The following is a 19,178-nucleotide window of genomic DNA, read 5'->3' on the forward strand; positions in this document are numbered from 1 at the left end:
TTTAACAAAGTCAGTTAGCATAAATCAAATATGTTTCCATATTAACCCTTCAAAGTTTATCAAATTGTCCAAAAGTATCTAGAGTAGTTTGGTTACAAAACCTCCTAGACATACAAAAATCCACAGATGCTCATGTCTCTAGTAGAAAATGATGTAGAGATTGCATATAGCCTTTGCAAACCCTCCCATATACTTTAACCATTTCTGTATTATAATTCCAAACACAATGTCACTGCTATGTAGATTGTCATTGCGCTGTATTTTTAGGGAATACAGATGAGAAAAAAGAACTCTGTCCATCCTCTTTACAAATGCATTTTGTTTTGAATATTTTTGATGGGCAGTTGGCTGAATTTGTAGATGCAGAACCCACAAAGATGGAAGGCTAAATGCATCAGCAACCACACTAACCACGTTCAAGATTTTAGGAGTAAATCTCTCCTTGCATTCGTAGTTACATTTTTAATCTTCTTAGAGGCCTAAATTACATAGGCAATGCTGCCACAGTCACATCTACATGAAGGCATATGCTGCCACAAAACAAATGACTCTATGGGAATAATTACCAGGTTCTATAACGGCCACAAGAAGTACGCGGACATGAGTGAGAATCCTAAAAATACCCTATTTATCCCTTTCTTTCTGGCAAACTTTATTAGCATGATTTAAACAGAACTATGTGTTACAAAGACTTATTTAAATGTATAACTATACAAATGAAAAAGAGTTACAAAATTTAACTCTAAATTCTAAATCTCTAACCCTAAATTCTAAACTTAAAAGTAAATGCATTTTCTCCTTATTTATGTATCTCTACCTCTCCTGTACTCTCTGTACCATGCGGGGGGTGGGGGTGGGGGGGTGACTACCAGCACCATCCTCAAAAAGCACCCAAACTAAAGCCAGAAATCTGTTTGATTTCCTTTCCTCTCCTACCATATCCCATACTTGAAGGTAGAAATATTTTCTGTAATGATGTCTCTCCATCTGCACTGTTAGGCACAGAGCTGCAAAACTTAAGACCTCCTGGGCCAGCACTGGGGTGTATCAAATAAAGCTGCCGCCTGAAATGCCAGCATCCCATATGGGCCAGTTCCTGTCCCAGCTGTTCCACTTCTGATCTAGCCCCCTGCTAATGGCATGGGATAAACATCAGAAGATGGCCCAAATGTTTGGGCCCCTGCCACTCACCTGCTTGAGGCTCTGGGCTCCTGGCTTTGGCCTGGCTCAGCCTTGGCCATTATGGCCATCTGGGGAGTGAACCAGTGGTTTAAAGATCTCTGTCTATCCCTCCCTCTATACAACTCTGACTTTAAAATAAACAAATCTTAAAACATGAGAATCTCATGACTTCTCACCTGCGGCACCTGCACCCCCTCCCTACCTTGCCCCTGCCTCAGGCTCACTGCTCTTCCATACAATCTAATTCATACACAGAAACATATCACCTCCCTCCTAAACAGCATTCCTGCCTATGTGGCCGCATACTCACCTCTACGCCCCTGCACCACAGCACCTTCTTTTCAGTCCTCTTGCAAGGCTCTGCTACACAAGTCCTGTTCTTCCACCTCTGCTGGTTCTTTTGCCTGTCTTATGGTCCTGCTCTCTGATTGGTAGCCACCTTGAACTCATCCCTCATACCTCAGACCTAGTATTTACCCTCTCCTTAGTGATCTTCCCTGATTTCTCAGCAATGACCTAACTATTCCTTCTGCACTGTATTACTGTTTGCTTGCTTATCTCTTAACCTAACTGGAAGCTCCCTTCTAAAGGGTAAGCACAGTATCTTAGCATCCTTAAAGTCAAGATCTTTCCAACTTTTGTACCTAGTACCAAGTAAAACCATGCAAAAAGTAGGCACACAATAAATATAAAAAGAACAGATAATTGACAGAATCACTCCAGATGACATTATTCCATAAAATACAGCTACTGCATGATGCTCTTGTGAAATATGACAGGTCTTCAAAAAGTTCATAGATAACACATATTATAAAAAATATGCATGGATTTCAAAATGATTTGGCACCAAAATAAACTTATCTTTTAATTTCATTTTTCCATCAACTTTTTAATTTTAATTATTTATTTACTTTTTTTAAATTTATTTGACAGATAGAGTTAGACAGTGAGAGAGAGAGACAAAGAGAAAGGTCTTCCTTCCACTGGTTTACCCCCTAAATGGCTATAGCCAGCGTGCTGTGCCGATCCAAAGCCAAGAGCCAGGTGCTTCTTCCTGGTCTCCCATGCGGGGGCAGGGCCCAAGCACTTGGGCCATCCTCCACTGCACTCCCGGGCCACAGCAGAGAGCTGGACTGGAAGAGGAACAGCCGGAACTAGAAACCGGTACCCATATGGGATGCCAGTGCCACAGGCAGAGGATTAGCCAAGTGAGCCACGGTGTCGGCCCCTCCATCAACTTTTTAAAATACACTCATATATACCAAAGAAACCATAACTTATTTGAAAAACAACAAACATGCTAGACAGCTAATAGTAAATTACTCCAGAGAAAAATGCACTGGAATACTTTAAAACTTTATTTCAAAATCGGGGCCAGTGCTGTGGCATAGTTGGTTAAGCTGCTATGTACAGCACCTATATGGGGTACTGGTTCAAGTTCCAGCTGCTCCACTTCTGTTCCAGCTTCCTGCTAATGCACCTAGAGAGCAGCAGAAGATGGCTCAAGTGCTCAGGCCCCTGCACAAGATGAAGCTCCTAGCTCCTGGCTTTGGCCTGGCCCAACCCTAGCCATTTGGAGAGTGAACCAGATGGAAGATCGCTCTCAATCTGCCTCTCTCTCTGAGTTTCAAATAAATAAACACATCTTCAAGAAAAATTCAGACAAATTCATGAAATTAACTAGGAACATACCCTAGGGTTGGCAAATGGAGATCATAGAGTCAATGATTGTTAGCTACTCATCTAAAAGGAATTCTAGGGAAATCCTCAAAAAAGCAGCAGGATGCAAGTCATATATTAAGTGAAGAATGATGTGAAATCTCCTCACTTGTCACTTTGTTACCCTCCCCAGTTTCTGACCTTCTGATATCGGGATCTGGAGCTGTGCTTGCCCAGAGGGGCCTTGAGAAAACAGTGGCTTCATTCCATCAGCAAATATTTATTAAGCACTTTCCTTGCACTAGGAAAAGGTGCAGGTGCCAGAAGCAGGCCCAGGGCTCAGCTTCTCTCCTGGAGGAACATACAGGCCACTGTCGTTTCAATTCTCAGACTACGCAAAGGACACCTTCAGGCCACTGTAGCCTGGACAGCCTGGGGGTTCTGTATTCTCTTTCAGTATCTGGAAACTCAGAGTATTTTTTTTAATTTATTCGTTTATTTATTTGAAAGGTATAGTTACAGAGAGGGAGAGGCAGAGGCAAAGACAGAGAAGGCGTCTATCTGCTGGCTCACTATCCAAATGGTTACAACATCAGGACTGGGCCAGACTGAAGCCAGGAGCTTCTTCCAGGTCCCCAGCGTGGGTGCGGGGACCCAGGCACTTGGAGCATCTTCCGCTGTTTTCCCAGGTGCATTAGCAGGGAGCTGGATTAGAAGTCAAGCAGCTGGGACTCAAATCAGCACCCATATGGGATGCCAGGGCTGAAGCTAACAGCTTTACCCGGACCCTTGGAGTTCTTTGAACATAGCAGGGATAGAATATACGATACTAGATTGAGCTGAATTAACCAGAGGAATAGATAATAATGACACCTCATATGTTTCCCAGACTTTAAAGAAGAAACAAAACAGATTTTTCTGCAAGACCTATTCATTTAGGTGATTCTTAGGTGCTTGTAGTGGAGATCATCTTAATTGAGCACAATACAAGTAAAACAGTTGGTGTTACAATATGAGGTTTGGTGGTTGGTTGGTTGTTTTCTTACATAAATTCTTTTTAAATCTTCCTAGCATCATTTTTCTTTCCTCATCTTGAAACATGTGATTAATTTTTTCTATAATTTTTTCTGGCAATGGACTATGTGCACATTCATAGCATCTTTCCTCCTCCTCATTTTCATTGAGATGCAAGCCTTATTTAGCACATATACATGCCCTCAACTTTTAAGAGACAAAGGATGCAGCATAAAACTACATCATTACTAAGCTCTTGCTGATGTGACAAACATCTAACCATTACTTAGTTAATGAAAGGGACCTACTTTCTGCCTATGCGTCAGCAAGTTTTATAGACTGCAAGAGTGCTGAATCACAGGCCTGAAGCCTGCATTCCAGTCCTTGGCTGCTACTTACCAGCCACTGACTTCTGCCTAGGCACAAACTCCAGCTACTAGTACCAGAAAAACTGACATAGCAACACATAACCCAGTGTGCTGAAATCACAATGAAACCTGCTAATCAGTATGTGAGCATGTATATGAGAATGCAAAGTACTATCCATCACTGTTTAAAATTCACATCTCATATTAGTGTATTTGTCACAATTAATGAACCACACCCAGCTTTCTCTATACATTTTTATCCAAATTTCCTCTCTCCCACCCACTCCTCCCAGCTTCTAGTAATCAATATTCTGTGTTCAGGATGAGTTTTTTTTTTTCTTTTAAGGCCCCACATATGAGGGGAAACATTTACCACTTGTCTTTCTGTGTCTGACTTCATTTAACACGATTTTCTCTAGTCAAATCTGTTTTGGTGCAAATGACAGGATTTCATTCTATTTTAAGGCTGAATAGTATTCCACTCTCTCTGCATGTGTATCAAATTCAAGTAGTATGGATTATCATGTGGTTTTACTACAAATATGAATAATAAATGTTCTTTATTCAGAGCCCAATGCAACAGCCTACAACTTGGGTGAATACATTAATTTCTATATTCAATAAGGTATAAGAAAGTATCACAGCCTTTTGGGATACTTAGAATAATAATATTAGAGAAATAAAAACATTACCATGGTCCTGCCTAAAATGAGTATATGATGTAGCTGGAATATATAGACTGCTGTTTTTTCTATGTAAGTTTTATTGACAAATTGTCAACTAAAATACTTAGCTTAGCAATTAATCATTGGAAAACTTGCAATTATTATTTCTCATCCTGTCTTCCATCAGTGAAACTAATTGTGAACTTTTGCTCAGAGGTCTGCTGCTGCTACATATGATTAAGACTAACAGAATCATTACAGAGAGAAAAGTAACATGACTTGCTTCTTTTCACTTCAGTCTTCACTTCTAGTTTCACTTATTTATTGTAAAAATTAGCTTGTAAATCAATGTCTACGTTACCATGATTTGAAAATGTAACTTTCAGCCTAAAGACTGATACCTCTTTAATTGTCTAGGCAACTAAGCCATCCTTCAATGGCTCAGCCAATAATGTCAGTCACTCTAGTGAAGAAAAGCTGCATAAAAACTAATGTGTAGAGAAGAAAAATCAATCTGACCGATTGATGTCACTGTAACAAGATGAGGAAGAAATATTTATGTTTTCAGGAAGATGTATTAACAGAATCAGGAAACAAATTTCAAAATTATTTACCGGACCATATTGCCAGCCGAGCTCAATTTTATTCATAACCCAAAGTTCATGGATATTCTCTGCAAGTTTTTCTCTTATCCTTTCTAGATGAGGAGGTAACACAATCTAAAATTCAAAAACAGAAAAAGAAAACACACATCAAAAACAAATGCAATAAATGTGGTGCCAACTATCTTCATTATGAATCCAAATAAACTAAAAACTGTCTCATAAACCACTGAAATAGAATAATTTTTTTTATTTAATGAATATAAATTTCCAAAGTACAGCTTATGGATTACAAAGTCTTCCCCCCCTACAACTCCCCCCCCCACCCGCAACCCTCCCCTTTCCCACTGGCTCTCCCCTTCCATTTCCATGAAATAGAATAATATAATCATTTCATGACATTTTTTAGATAAATTTTGGCACTTTTTCGACAACTTAAGTTTCCAAGTAAATGTGTTAACAAAGACAATGGAGTGTTAGTAAGAACAAGTGGAAGATGTTGAAGGGATATGGCACAATTAGCAAAGTGTTCATCATTTAAAAAGAGAAATCACTTCAGAGATTCTTATACACCCTGGCCAGTATCCATAGGGCAGGCTTGAGGCATTTCAGTGTCTAATTATGATCCCTTGGATCTTGGAGCCTGTAAATGTCTGATTGAAGGATTTATGTTTTTCCTTAACTGTACTGTTACTTTTAGTGACTTCAAAATATAATCCACAAAGACACTAATCTTTATATATTACCATTAAAAGGAGGAGAACACAAAATGATTTATAAGGTGCAGAGCTGGTTGTTTATATCTTGAGACAACAAGTAGTCCCTCAACAAACAGAGCAGGCAAACAAATATGATGTCTGCTGATGAGGCAGCATTTCCATGGGGAGTAGGCTGTCACGACTTACGTTCCCAGAAACAGTAGAGGTTATCTTAATGGTAGGTAATCCTCCGTGTGCTACCACTGCATAATCCAATTGCTGATTCTATCCTACCAATGTTTCCTACTGAACTGAGGTACCACTATTCAGGTCCTGCCATCTTTCATCAATGACCAATACAACCTGAATGTTAGCCATCAATAATGCTTATATGTTTATTTTAACTATGTAATATAAGCAGGCAACACAAAGAAACAAGTAATATGACTCAAGGAGCTAAATAACTGATTGTTAAACAACTGAAGGTTTTACAGCCTGGTAGCGTCAGACTATAGATACAAGCTTCTGATTTTTTAAAACTGATAAATATCCAACCAACTTCATTGAAGTTGTTTCACCATCAAAATATACAAACATTCAATTTATTGACAACCCCAGGATACTATTAAATAAAATTTTAAGGACAAGCAGAATAGTGTTTTCAAAACTTCAGGTTGCACACATTTGTGCATTACATGACCAATTTACTGGGTTGGGACAACTCTTTTTAAAAAAGTAGAATAGAACAACAAAAAAAAAAAACAACAGACAATGCACATAGTAAAAGTAAGGATCATTTTATAAGACTCGTTTCAACTTTCAATCACACACATAATTATATACTGCAAAATGCATCTCTGGGGTTGCAGTTCAAGTCTGAAACCCAGTTTATTAGAATGGTTACAAAATGAACAGGTGCCCTGAGCACCGTTTTCTGTACCTGGCTGGTATCCACAGGGATTGGCGTGAAGGCGGCTTGTGTTAAAGAAACTGTGGGGCCAAGCAGGTCTCGTGTGTAAGTTCTTTCTTGCTTGTATTCTCGGCTGTGTTCCACTTTCAACTTTTCTTTTGGCAGAACAGCTTCAAAACAAGGAGCATAGCCAGGTGGAGGAAGAAACTTGAACTCTCCATGTCGTCCCCCAAGCAGAAAGCGCACCCTGAAAAGGATGTATGTCAGAGTCAATAACATAACTGGTGTACATAAAGGTTTTCTAACTAATAAAACCATCAGAAAACATCATTAGTACAAAATTAGCTTAATCAGAAGCCACATTTCCCCCCTAAGTACTACTATAATAGCATCACCTTAAAATTTATGAACCTCTAACTATAAAATGTAAAATATGAGGGCATGATATCAATCAAAAGAGAAAATCTGATTGAATTAAGTTCATGGATGAGTGAAGGTTTGTCCTTCACTGGAAAGGCAATGAAAAGCAAATGCATCCAATTTCTAGGAGAATAAAGTGCATATCCCAAGAAACTGGTTATTTAATGTACTAATGTGCCTAAGAAATCATCAAATAAAGAGAATATCTGCTCCAACCTATACTGTAGACTAGATGTGAGGAAAAAACACTTTCCAGTGCTCAATTTCCTAACAAAATTTCTTAAAGCAGATTCAGATGTCACTTCCATTTGATAAAGAAGGACAAGGAACCTTACTTCTTGCTGTTTACCAATTTCATCAACAACAAAAAATGGAAATACTAAAATGTTTTATACATCACATTATTTAATTAAAATATGTTGATCTTAGTTCTACTGAACAACACTCTTACTTGAATATCTTGGGACTCTCAGCTTATAAGAAAAAACTCAAATTTATCATTTCCTTGTAATTCTTTATCTAATGTGTATTTCAGTTGCAGGCCAAATATAATTAAGTAAAATAAAATAAAGATCAAAGAATAAAAAATGAGAAAAAACCAACTCTAGATAACATCCTAGAAGCTTATAGAAAAAAAGACATTTTGTATAAATATACCAGAAAATGTAATAGTACATAAAGTTACCATGTTTTTGTAACTATGGATTATTCCTGGAAATACTCTTTTTTAACAAAAATAATAGGCAGAATAAACTAATGATCAGCAGGAATAAAGCAGTCATTGGACTCATTCAACAAAGAGGACATTTAGTTTCTCTAGAAATGAGGGAGTCTGGAGTTGGGTAGAGAACTATTATGGGAACAAAACAGGAAACGTAATGAAAATAAGGGATTTTAAAACATCAATACTGTGCATTTCATCTTATTCAATACATAAAAAAAAGATTAACTTGAACAACAGAGCTAAATACTTCAAAACCTGGGTCTGAGGGAATGTTGCTAGACTGCCCACATCCAGTGAGAGGAGTGTGGGACAGAGCCCTCCTGTGGGTGAGCCTTAACTCTTCCTTTAAAAGGAGGCAAGATGTCCTGTAGACAGACGCCCAGGAGGGAGAACCCAGAGCTAGAGAAGTGGGGAGACTACAGCACAGTCTTCTGTGGAAGTGGAAGTGAGAAGGGAAACGAGCCAGAAAACAGACATACTAACTTGATTCCTGCAGAGAAACTAACAACTGGAAAGAAGAGACCATCGATGTTGAAATTCTCAAACATTCCTTGAACGGGTTGTCCATTAATTCGGAATGAGATGCTTGGGGCGCTTAGATCTAAACAGCAACTGATGACATCATCAGTTCTCAACAGATGTTGGTTTGGTGAGCTAACAGTACGTGCAATGCAACCTGGTGGAGGGAAAACATTAAGAAAGGTAAAATATCTTTTATCTCAGAGAATCATATTCAGAGCCAACATTAAAAATATGAATAGGTAGTGACAAATTAATGCACAACACTAGAATGGAATGAATCTTAAATGCAAATTAATGTGACACATTAAACTTTACATTTGGGGCCAGCACTGTGGTTTAGTGGGTAAAGCTGTGGCATGCAGTGCCAGCATCCCATATGGGCACCAGCTCAAGTCCTGGCCGCTCCACTTCCAATCCAGCTCTCTGCTATGGCCTGGGAAAGCAGGGGAAGTTGGCCCTAGTCCTTGGGTCTCTGCACCTGCGTGGGAGACCCGGAGGAAGCTCTTGGCTCCTGGCTTCAGATCGGCACAGCTCCAGCCATTGTGGCCAACTGGGGAGTGAACCAGCGGATGGAAGACCTCTCTCTCTCTCTGCCTCTCCTTCTCTCTCTTTGTAACTCTTTCAAATAAATAAATGAATCTTTGAAAAAAACACTTTCCATATAAAAATGTCCTTTCTTCAAGAGTCAGGCTGCCATTTTGTTAGAAAATAGACCTTCTGATATATAGAAATGTCTGAATGTAGTTAGATAATTGAGGCAGAAATTATCTGCATTATATTATATAGCAGATAATATAAAGATATCTGATAAAATCTCCAGGAAAACATCTGTATAAATAACAGCAGGGAAGAGGAGTATGGTAGAAAAAGAAAGGAAACAAGGAAAACACAGGACTTTAAAAAAAATACAGTTCATTTCATTTTATTCAATCAATAAAAAGATGATCTTGAGCAGCAGACCTAAGTAGTTCAAAACATTGAATAGGTAACTTAGCACTTAGAAGTGTGATCATCAGTAAATTCCTTAACCCCTCTGATCTTTGACTTCTTATGGAAATGCTATGATGATTAAATTAATGGCTTACAAGTACCTTAGTTTCACACACAACTAGTACTTCATGCCTGCCTCTTTTTCAAATACTATGTGCTTCTTGTTTTCTAAAATCAAAATGAAAATATATTTCCATAGTGCAAGCAGAATAGAGGATTCTCCATTCCTGTAGTACATTGCTTATTGTAAGACAACTATATGCCAATTGGTTTGCTTTTCTTTTACAACTGAGATTTTTTCATAAAAAAATTTTTTGCTTGGTTTCTTTAACTGTTTTTAATTTTTTTAACATAAAGAGAACATAGTTCATGTATTTCATAAGTACAGTTCTAATGCAAAAACCATACTTCCATTCCTTTCCCTTTCTTCCCTCAACTTCCCTCCTTTATTCCTTTTTTTTTCTTTCATTTTTGCTGAAGTACAGCATGAGACACTCTGAGGCATGACAATGATATTTAATAAATGCCATTTCTTGCCCTGAACAAGCTATCTTCTAAGGCCGTTCTTGTTTTAGATCAGAACTTTTTATTAATTAGTCTCAAGGGTGTCTGTTTCTCACAGCATACTGGAAGAAAGTATGGTTCTCAAAAACACATGCTGACAAACACAAGCATACTTCTCAGAGCAAACAGAAATAGACTTCATGATATATGGTTGGTGTTTTTTATAACACCTCATATTTGAAATGTTACTAATAGAGAACTATGTACATTTTTAAATGCAGTCACATTTATTTTATAAAAATTCAAAACTGCAAGCAATAAAATAACTAGCAAATTGTTCTTCTAGAATTCCCTGAATAAAGGAAGCTTAAAAAAATCATACAAAAACAACACAGCTCACAGAGGTCTATTTACTTGTTTGTACCAAGACCAAGACACAACAGAGAAAGAGAACTATAGACCAATATCCCTGATGAACATAGATGCAAAAATCCTCAACAAAACAGTAATTAATCAATCCAAGAACACATCAGAAAGATCACTCACTCAGACCAAGTGGGATTTACCCCAGGTATTCAGGGATATTTCAACAACTGCAAACCAATAAATGTAATACAGCACATTAACAAACTAAAGAACAAAAAACATATGATTATTTCAATAGATGAAAATAAAGCTTTTGATAAAATACAACATGTTTTCACAATAAAAACCTTAAGCAAACTGGGTATAGAAGGAACATTTGTCAACACAATTAAGGCAGTTTATGACAAATCCACAGCCAGCATCTCATTCAATGGTGAAAAGTTGGAAGCACTCTCATTAAGATCTGGAACCAGACTAAGATGCCCATTCTCATCAATGCTATTAAATATAGTCCTGAAGTTTTAGGAAGAGCCATTAGGAAAGAAAAAGAAACCAAAAGGACACAAATTGAGATGAGGAAATCAAACTATCCCTATTTGCAGATGACATGATTCTATATATAGGAGAACCAAAAGACTGCACTAAGAAAATACTGGAACTCATAATGTGGCAGAGGCCTTTGTCTTTTAATTAGACTTGAGCCTAACTTAAGTGGTTAAAGCTGTGGTATAAATCTTCCCAAGATAAGAAGAAGAAAAAAGGGGGCACTGTTAGTAAATGGTGCCATCTTAACAGTGATAACATCTATGTTCTGGACGCCATCTTGGGCTCTGGCCCCTATCACCAGATTGCACAGTAAGCTTTGGTCCTAAGCCCAATGGCCCAACCACAGGTGTCAACTCCATCCCCACCCTAATGAGATCCACTACTCCTACTTCCCTGCCCCCTGGCAAAGTATAACAGGATCCGCTTCCCGCACACATGCTCTCTCTGTCTCTTGATCTCTCTCTCACTGCCCCTCATTTTTCTTCTTCATCCCTTCCCTCTGGCCTGTTGGATTTCCCCAGTTATTAAATACCCTTTTCCTTAACTCCAGTGTTTGGTGTGTTTTGTGGTGGCCTTACATTGGTGCTGTGACTTGGATCCAGACTATCCCATCGACCTTGCTCTCCCCTTGGGGACGTGAGATGCTCTGGGATCCTGGAAACCCACCAACCACAAAGCACACCCCTGGACCTCCTTCCATGCCACTGAATGCTCCGTCATCTCCAACCATACACCACCCTTGCAAATTCCTGAGGTAAGATGGGGCAGGTGGTGGATCTTCTTTCTTTGGGTTGTGGTTCTATTTGACTTCGCCTCTGAAGTCTTGGTACCAGGAACCACACTCCTACAGCCTCGTGCCTCTATGGACTCTGTGTCCAGGCAACAGTGGATGTGGGTGACAACTCAACCCCCTTTTCCCTTCTATGATTTCGGCTCCAGTGAGTACATGGGTGATGACCCCATCCTCTGTTCCCATATCCTGTCAGATGGCCATGATCTTGGGGATACCTGATAGCCATCAATCTGACGCTATGGGTCGCCATGGGAGCTTCTCTGTCCTGTGTTCTGTCCAACCCTCCTCTCAACAACCAGTCCATGTTTGATCCTGACACTGTTGAAGATCTTTATCACTTCTGTGAGCATTGGAGAAAGTAGAAGAAAATTTCCTGTGTTCAGGCTTTCTGCTATCTCAGCTCTAAATCTTACCCAGTTCAAGTGAAGTAGGCAGGCATACAGGTTAAAATTGATCAGATTTGTGAACTGGAAAACCACGCCTTCGCCACACCCTTGCGTGGTCTCATGCCCCTACCTGATGCCTTTGCCACACCCCTGTGTGGCCTCTTTCCCCTACCTGGCCATACCTGGGTGCCCACCAGCCAATCAGGTTAAGTAACCACTCCCCTTTGGAGTGGGTTAAAAGCCTAGGGCACAGTGTGCCCAGTGGCTCTTCTTCCCTGGCCTCTTGCCAGGACAGGGCTTGCTGTAGCTCTGCGCCTCCAGGGTGCATGGCCTTCAAGCCATGTGCTCTAGGCTTCCTGGCCTAGATGCTCATCCACGTGGCTGGTTCCTGGTGCTCGGTATGATCCCCTATTCACTTCTCTCTCCTAAATAAAGCTCTCACTCTCTTATGCACCTCTTACTAAATAAAAGCTTAAAACGTACCATGCTACCTCGTTTATCTGTGCCAGTATTTAGAATTCTTCTCTAAATATTAGGCAAGAACCCTCTTGGGCTTATTAATATTGGGGATTTAGTAATAAGCCCGTGGTGAAATTGTAAGGCACCCCAAATTCCAGTAGCACATGTGGCACCCTGTACAGCATTTCTAGGGAACTTTAAGGGGCCACATTTCAGGGTAAATTTTAGGGGGTCTTCTCCGATTTCACAAGTTCTCTTAACTTCCAGAGCTCTAGCTAAAAAGCCAAAACCCCTTTTCTTCCACGTTTGCTGCTGTAGTTCTCATTCTCTTGCTCATTGTACCCACCACTCCTGCCCAGGAATTCCAACCTAATCTCAGAACTAGCCCTGGTCCAAAGTCTACTCCCCTGTCTTATCTATGATCCTCTCTAACACCCTCCTCCAGGAGAAGTAAAGCCAAGTTTGGGAACAGACCCTGTCTCCATGATTTCACCATCTGACCCTTGTTCTCCAACTGGTCTTTCCCCCTCCCCCTCCTGTTCTAATTTTACCATAAGGATAGCAAAGGAATGGTGATTCCATCCTTCTGAGCTCCCAGTTTACTGAAAAACAAATTAGGTATCCCACACTTCTGATGGCTCTTTTGTGCTATCATGGGCAATCCAGACAGGATAATCAGGTCTTTTGATGGATTTTGTCCCCACCTTGTAACTGGATATCAAGCTGACTTTGCCAGGTCTCTTCAATTCCTACAAACTCAATTTCCAGGTCCCATTAGTGAGCATTTCCTCGATATAGCTCTCCCAACCTGTGTAAAATAATGATCAAGACTACTGGCCCTTCAAACCAGCAGGCTCACAGGGTTAATTACTACTTCCAGACATATCTCTTTTTCCCTAAGTGCCCCTTACTCTCTCACCTATCAGATTCTCCTCCTTAAAATCCCTCTCTCCAACTAGAGGGGTGTCCATCTATTCTAATGGATGCCCTCCCCCATTAAATCTAACATAATGGTAAACAATCTCCAGTGTAAAACTAGATTCAAATTCAATTAGAATCTAAAAAGATGTCTTTGGTAAATAGCAATCTCATGCATTAGAATTTGGTTCAACTGTAACTGGACATTGATTTTAAAGGCATTACTCTCTTTTGAATCTAGAAAGGCCTTTAAAAATATTGCTTTGTAAATTACCTAACTTGTTTTGCAATTTGTTTTAGCAGGTTTCCGATGACATAGCAATAGGTAATCAGTACTTGTTATAACCCCTAAGGTGGATTTTGCAGTCTTTGGTTTAATGTCACTGATTTATAGCTAGAGTTTTATAAAAGGAGTACAATTCCATATGAATGCAATTTTGACTGTAATTCAGATAGACGTATGGTATAACATCAGCACCTTCAGTCATCCAGGTGTAATTGCTAAATGTAAATTGGGTAAAGCAAATGAGATAATGTGTTTAAATGTAAACTTGGTACTCTTAGCACCTTATAGTCTATGGAAAAACTTCAGTTTGCTAACATGTTTCTATAAATTGTCCATATGAAAATAGTTCAACACTGCTTAAAAGTAACTAAGGTTGAAATTTGATGTGTTATCTTATTTAGAAAATGTTGTCTTAATTTGGAGATTTCTAAAGGGTTATTTAAAAATGTAAATCAAGGGAATTAGCAGTTAGAAAGCAAAAGCTATTATTTGACATAGAAATATAATCTGATCCTCTGTTAAAGCAATGAGATTTTTATATTTTGAAATTGTCTTAAAAATCTGTTTAAAATCTACAGCCTTTCCTTTTGATAGTTTTGTCTAATTGGTGACTGTCAGTTTTATAGCTAGCTCCAGTAAGCTATTCTCTCTTCCCTAGTTCTGACTCTGTTAAAACTGTTCCAAATTATGGGATATGATTCCATACACTAGCTCTTAAATTTAAGGTTTTATTTCCAATTTTTGTAATGACCAAAGAGACACAGATTTTCTGTTCTATTGAAGTAATCTATTGTGTTCTCTTAATATCTCTGTTAGGTTCTAATTGTTTTAAAACAGCTGAGTTTTTTTTTTATTAAGAGTTATGGTTTGTTTAAATATATGTTTATTCTAAAACATTTTAGTAATCACATTGTAACAATGATCAAATTTGGTCTATATTATATTATAATGTTAAGTGATCCTATTTCTACCAGATATTTTAAAGTTCCTTAGCATCCTTGACAGGCATTAAAAAAAAAATCAAATTTCCAAATTCTCTGGACTGTGATATTTGCAGTTGGGTCCCTGGAAATATCAAAGGATATACGTCTCTCATCTTGTAGAAAAACCAACTAATCAGGCTCTTTGGATTATGTTACAGGTACTCTCAAGATGTGAAGTGGTGCTAAATTTCAAGTCATGATAATATAAAATGTTACTGATACAGACATCCAGAAGTTAAATATCTAATGATTGTATTACCAGACATGATGGTTATCTTAAAGAGAAAGGCCCAGAGGCCTAAAAGGGGTAAATGTTTTGTAAAATCCTACAGGTGCTTTCAAAAATACTGTGTGGAGTAAGCAAATGACTCTTGTTCGTTAGCAAATTTTTAATGTTAAACATGGCTATTTAAAGTCTTTTGGCATCCAATAGGTTTGTATATCAGATTTGCTCTCATAAAACTAAAACATTATCGGTTCTGTGTTTTAACTGTGTTCTCCTATAGATTCTGAAGAATTTTTTTTTCCAGTGACTTCTATTGTATTCAGTACTTTGGAATGGCTCTGTAAGCAGATGAAGCATATAATGGACTACAGGTTCCAACTGAGAAAAAGTATGGTTAATTGAGGTTATCAGCAGCAGAAAATAATTTGAATCAATTGGTAATTTTAAAAACAGTCAAAGATTTTAAGAACTATTACTGAAACTGCTTTATTTTTCTATCTTGTATGCTATGTTATATGTGTATCCATATTGTTTGTCTACATGGGAAAATTTATTAAGAACTCTGTTTTAGTGGCCGGTGCTCTGGTATAGTGGGTAAAGCTGCCGCCTGTAGTGACGGCATCCCATATTGGCGCCAGTTTGAGACCTGGCTGCTCCACTTCTAATCCAGCTCTCTGCTATGGCCTGGGAAAACAGTAGAAGATGGCCCCAGTTCGTGGGCTCCTGCACCCACACGGGAGACCCAGAAGAAGCTCCTGGCTCCTGCCTTTGAATCGGTGCAGCTCCAGCCATTGAGGCCACTTGGGGAGTGAACCAGCAGGTGGAAGACTTTTCTCTCTCTATGCCTTTCCTCTCTATGTGTAACTCTTTCAAGTGAAATAAATAAATCTTTTTTTAAAAAAAAGAACTCTGATTTCATTGGCTTATAGATAAAAGATTGCTCATAAATTTAAATGGCTAAATTAACCAAAGATACCTTTTGGTTCATGTGACCTAGATGAATCTTTGTATCAGATGTTTTAAATTTGTTGGTAGAAAGAAACTAAAACTGTTTTTACAAGTTTGTGCTTGAGTTTGCTGGTCAGACAGGTTTCTCCATGTTAGATATTTAAGAGATCTTTCCTAATACAAGTATTCTTTTCTTAAAATTTACAAATGGCATCAGACCTTCTGGTAAATATTTTCATAAGTTGTTATTTAACAGTTGAAATTGCTTGTTATGTTTTCATTTGATAATGTTATTGTCAGTGAGTGATCTGGGAAGCCTGACTTGTCCCCTCATTTCTCTATTCTCTTCAAGATGGGAGACTGATTCTAAACTGAAGTACTCTTCAGGATGTACAGTTTGATCTTTAGATATTATAAATGGGTTGGCTAATATTTTTCTATAATAATAGCATAGCCAAAATGAAAGCTTAAATTATGATTTCATGGCTAGATTTACTTAGTCATTGGCACAGAAAAAGAGGCAAAACCTCCCTTTCAGACCAAAAAAGAGAAAGTTTTAAAGTGACGATATAGCTTTTCTTATGGGCATTGTCTACCTCACAGAAAAACCACTATCAGAACATGCCTGTGACTACAGACTTGTAGTTTAGACCACCAAAGATTAGAGATGAGACTAAGCACTCCCTTGACTTTCATCCTCTTAAAGGTTTCCTCTGGTCTGCTTTAACAAAAACCAGGAGGAAGAGAAAGCTGGGCAGCAGAAGCAGCATAAAGATAGGTGGCAGGCCAATTAAGGCTGCTCTATACAGTGATCTGCCATCAAGGAGACACAGCAGGCCAGTCCACTGCAGTGGTTTTTGATGTGCAAAGCCAGGGCTTCAACTGACATCCGCTTATGAAGAGCTCTGGCAGCTCTGGCAGCCAAGAGTTGGATCACTAGAAATGGAACTGTCCTGGAGTCAAAGACTTCAGGTCAGAGCCACAGACCTTGTTGACTCTAAGCTTAAAAGCCCTTCACTTGGCCAAGCGTAACCATTGCTGCTAAGAGGTCAGCAACACTGCAGGCAGAACTATACATTTCCTGTTAGATATGGCACCTACCTTTACCTGGTCAGCTCTCCTCCAATGCCAGCTAGGTAATGGAAGTCAACAGGGTGCCTTCCCCAAGGAAGTTCACACCTCTCTTATGATGTATCCCATGTAAAGAGATAGACAGGTCTGGGACTCATAAGTGGCAAGGCCTTAAAGCCCACTTGATTTTTATCAGGCCACTTCTGTCAGTTTTTATTTGTCTCTCAATCAGAAATCTTATTTGTGGTTTAGATGGCACCTGTCTTAGGTCCTCCAATAATGACTCTGTTCTCTGTTCTAAACCCAATCTAGCCCACTTGGGGCCTCATTCCTTTGTAATCATGGCCTTTACTCATCAATGGCTCTACTCCCAACTCGGGTGTATTGATGGTCTGCTCCCCCACTTAACGTTGTATGATTGTTCATAATTTTTCTACAGACAAACTCCTCTACCTGTAAGAGATGAGCAACCTTTCTCCAAGTCTTGGTTGAGATCAGCTTCGCAGCCTCTCTCTCCTCAGTAGTGATCTCAGGAACACCTTTGGGCCACAACATTATCTCAACTCCAAAATAACCCCAACAGTTACAAGAGGAGGTCACTAGGCTTACTGAGACTTCAGTTGATGCCATCTGAGGCCTCCAAAGCCATATCACCTCACTAATAGGCGTGCTACTACAGAACAGACTGACCTTAACAGTGTTATTATGTTAACCAATCAGGCCACATAAATCCACATCCATCTAACAGTCTTCACTAGGGTCCAGAGACCCTCCCATTTCCTCTTCTCTAAGAAATCTTCTCATTACTTGGTTAATGCCACTACTAGGACCATTGGCTACTATTATCACCATGGCTTTTATACTAGCTTGTCTTTTTAAGTGTTTACAGGAGGTGATAATGGAACGAACCAAACCCTTCACCAACTAGGTGGTCAACCAAGTGCTGCTACAGGGATAAACCCAGATGTCCATCAGCTGATAATTAGATAATGAAATTATAGTATATATACACTATGGAGTACTACTCAGCAGTTTGCACCAAGATGGCTGCAACTGTAAACCATTATACTTAATGAAATAAGCCAGTCCCATAAAAACAAATACCATATGTTTTCCATGATTTGTGGTAACTAATAGTACCTAAAATGTAATGTATTGGAGTGAAATTGACATTTTGAGACCAATGATCATTACAGCCCTTGTCTCTACTCTTGAGGAACTGTGTGTGTGTTTTTTTTTTCTTCATACTATTTGTTGAACTATTTACTTACTGTAGGGTAATCTTATGAGTACAAAGTAAACTAAAAATAGGTTTTTATAAAAATTAAGAGTGGGCATATGAGAGGAAGAGGAGGAAGGCTTCCAGCGAGGGTGGGAAATATTACTATGTTCATAAATCTGTATAAATGAACTACATGAAATGTGTATACCTTAAATAAAATTTTTAAAAATAGAGTCTTTTCCAGGAAGTCTTTGCTGGTGCCAATATCTTGCTATTGGAATTGCATCAAATTGAGAAGTTTCTCTACTTCAAAAGAAACAGTCAGACAAGTGAACAGGCAATGGACAGAATGGGAAAAAATGTTTGCAAACTATGAAACAGATAGGGGATTAATAACCAGAATCTACAAAATCAAGAAACTCCACAACATTAAAACTAACAACCCACTTAAGAGATGGGCCAAGGACCTCAATAGACATCTTTCCAAAGAGGAAATCCAAATGGCCAACAGACAAATGAAAAAATGTTCAAGATCACTAGCAATCAGGGAAATGCAAATCAAAACCACAATGAGGTTTCACCTCACCCCGGTGAGAATGGCTCACATTCAGAAATCTACCAACAATAGATGCTGGAGAGGATGTGGAGAAAAAGGGACACTAACCCACTGTTGGTGGGAATGTAAACTGGTTAAGGCACTATGGAAGTCAGTCTGG

At 38.9% G+C, this 19,178-nt stretch overlaps 1 protein-coding gene across 1 annotated transcript in view; it reads right to left on the reverse strand.

The window, feature by feature from the left end:
• Positions 1–19,178, reverse strand: part of RYR2 (ryanodine receptor 2) — a 776,922-nt gene that overhangs the window by 317,310 nt on the left and 440,434 nt on the right. Inside the window, exons 21-23 of the mRNA XM_062210679.1 lie at positions 8,726–8,918; positions 7,129–7,345; positions 5,503–5,607 (exon numbers count right to left, since the gene is read on the reverse strand). Of these exons, the coding sequence (XP_062066663.1) occupies positions 5,503–5,607; positions 7,129–7,345; positions 8,726–8,918 (515 nt within the window). The remainder of the gene's footprint in view (positions 1–5,502; positions 5,608–7,128; positions 7,346–8,725; positions 8,919–19,178) is intronic.

The sequence above is a fragment of the Lepus europaeus genome, chromosome 14 (assembly GCF_033115175.1).
Source record: "Lepus europaeus isolate LE1 chromosome 14, mLepTim1.pri, whole genome shotgun sequence".
NCBI lineage: Eukaryota > Metazoa > Chordata > Mammalia > Lagomorpha > Leporidae > Lepus > Lepus europaeus.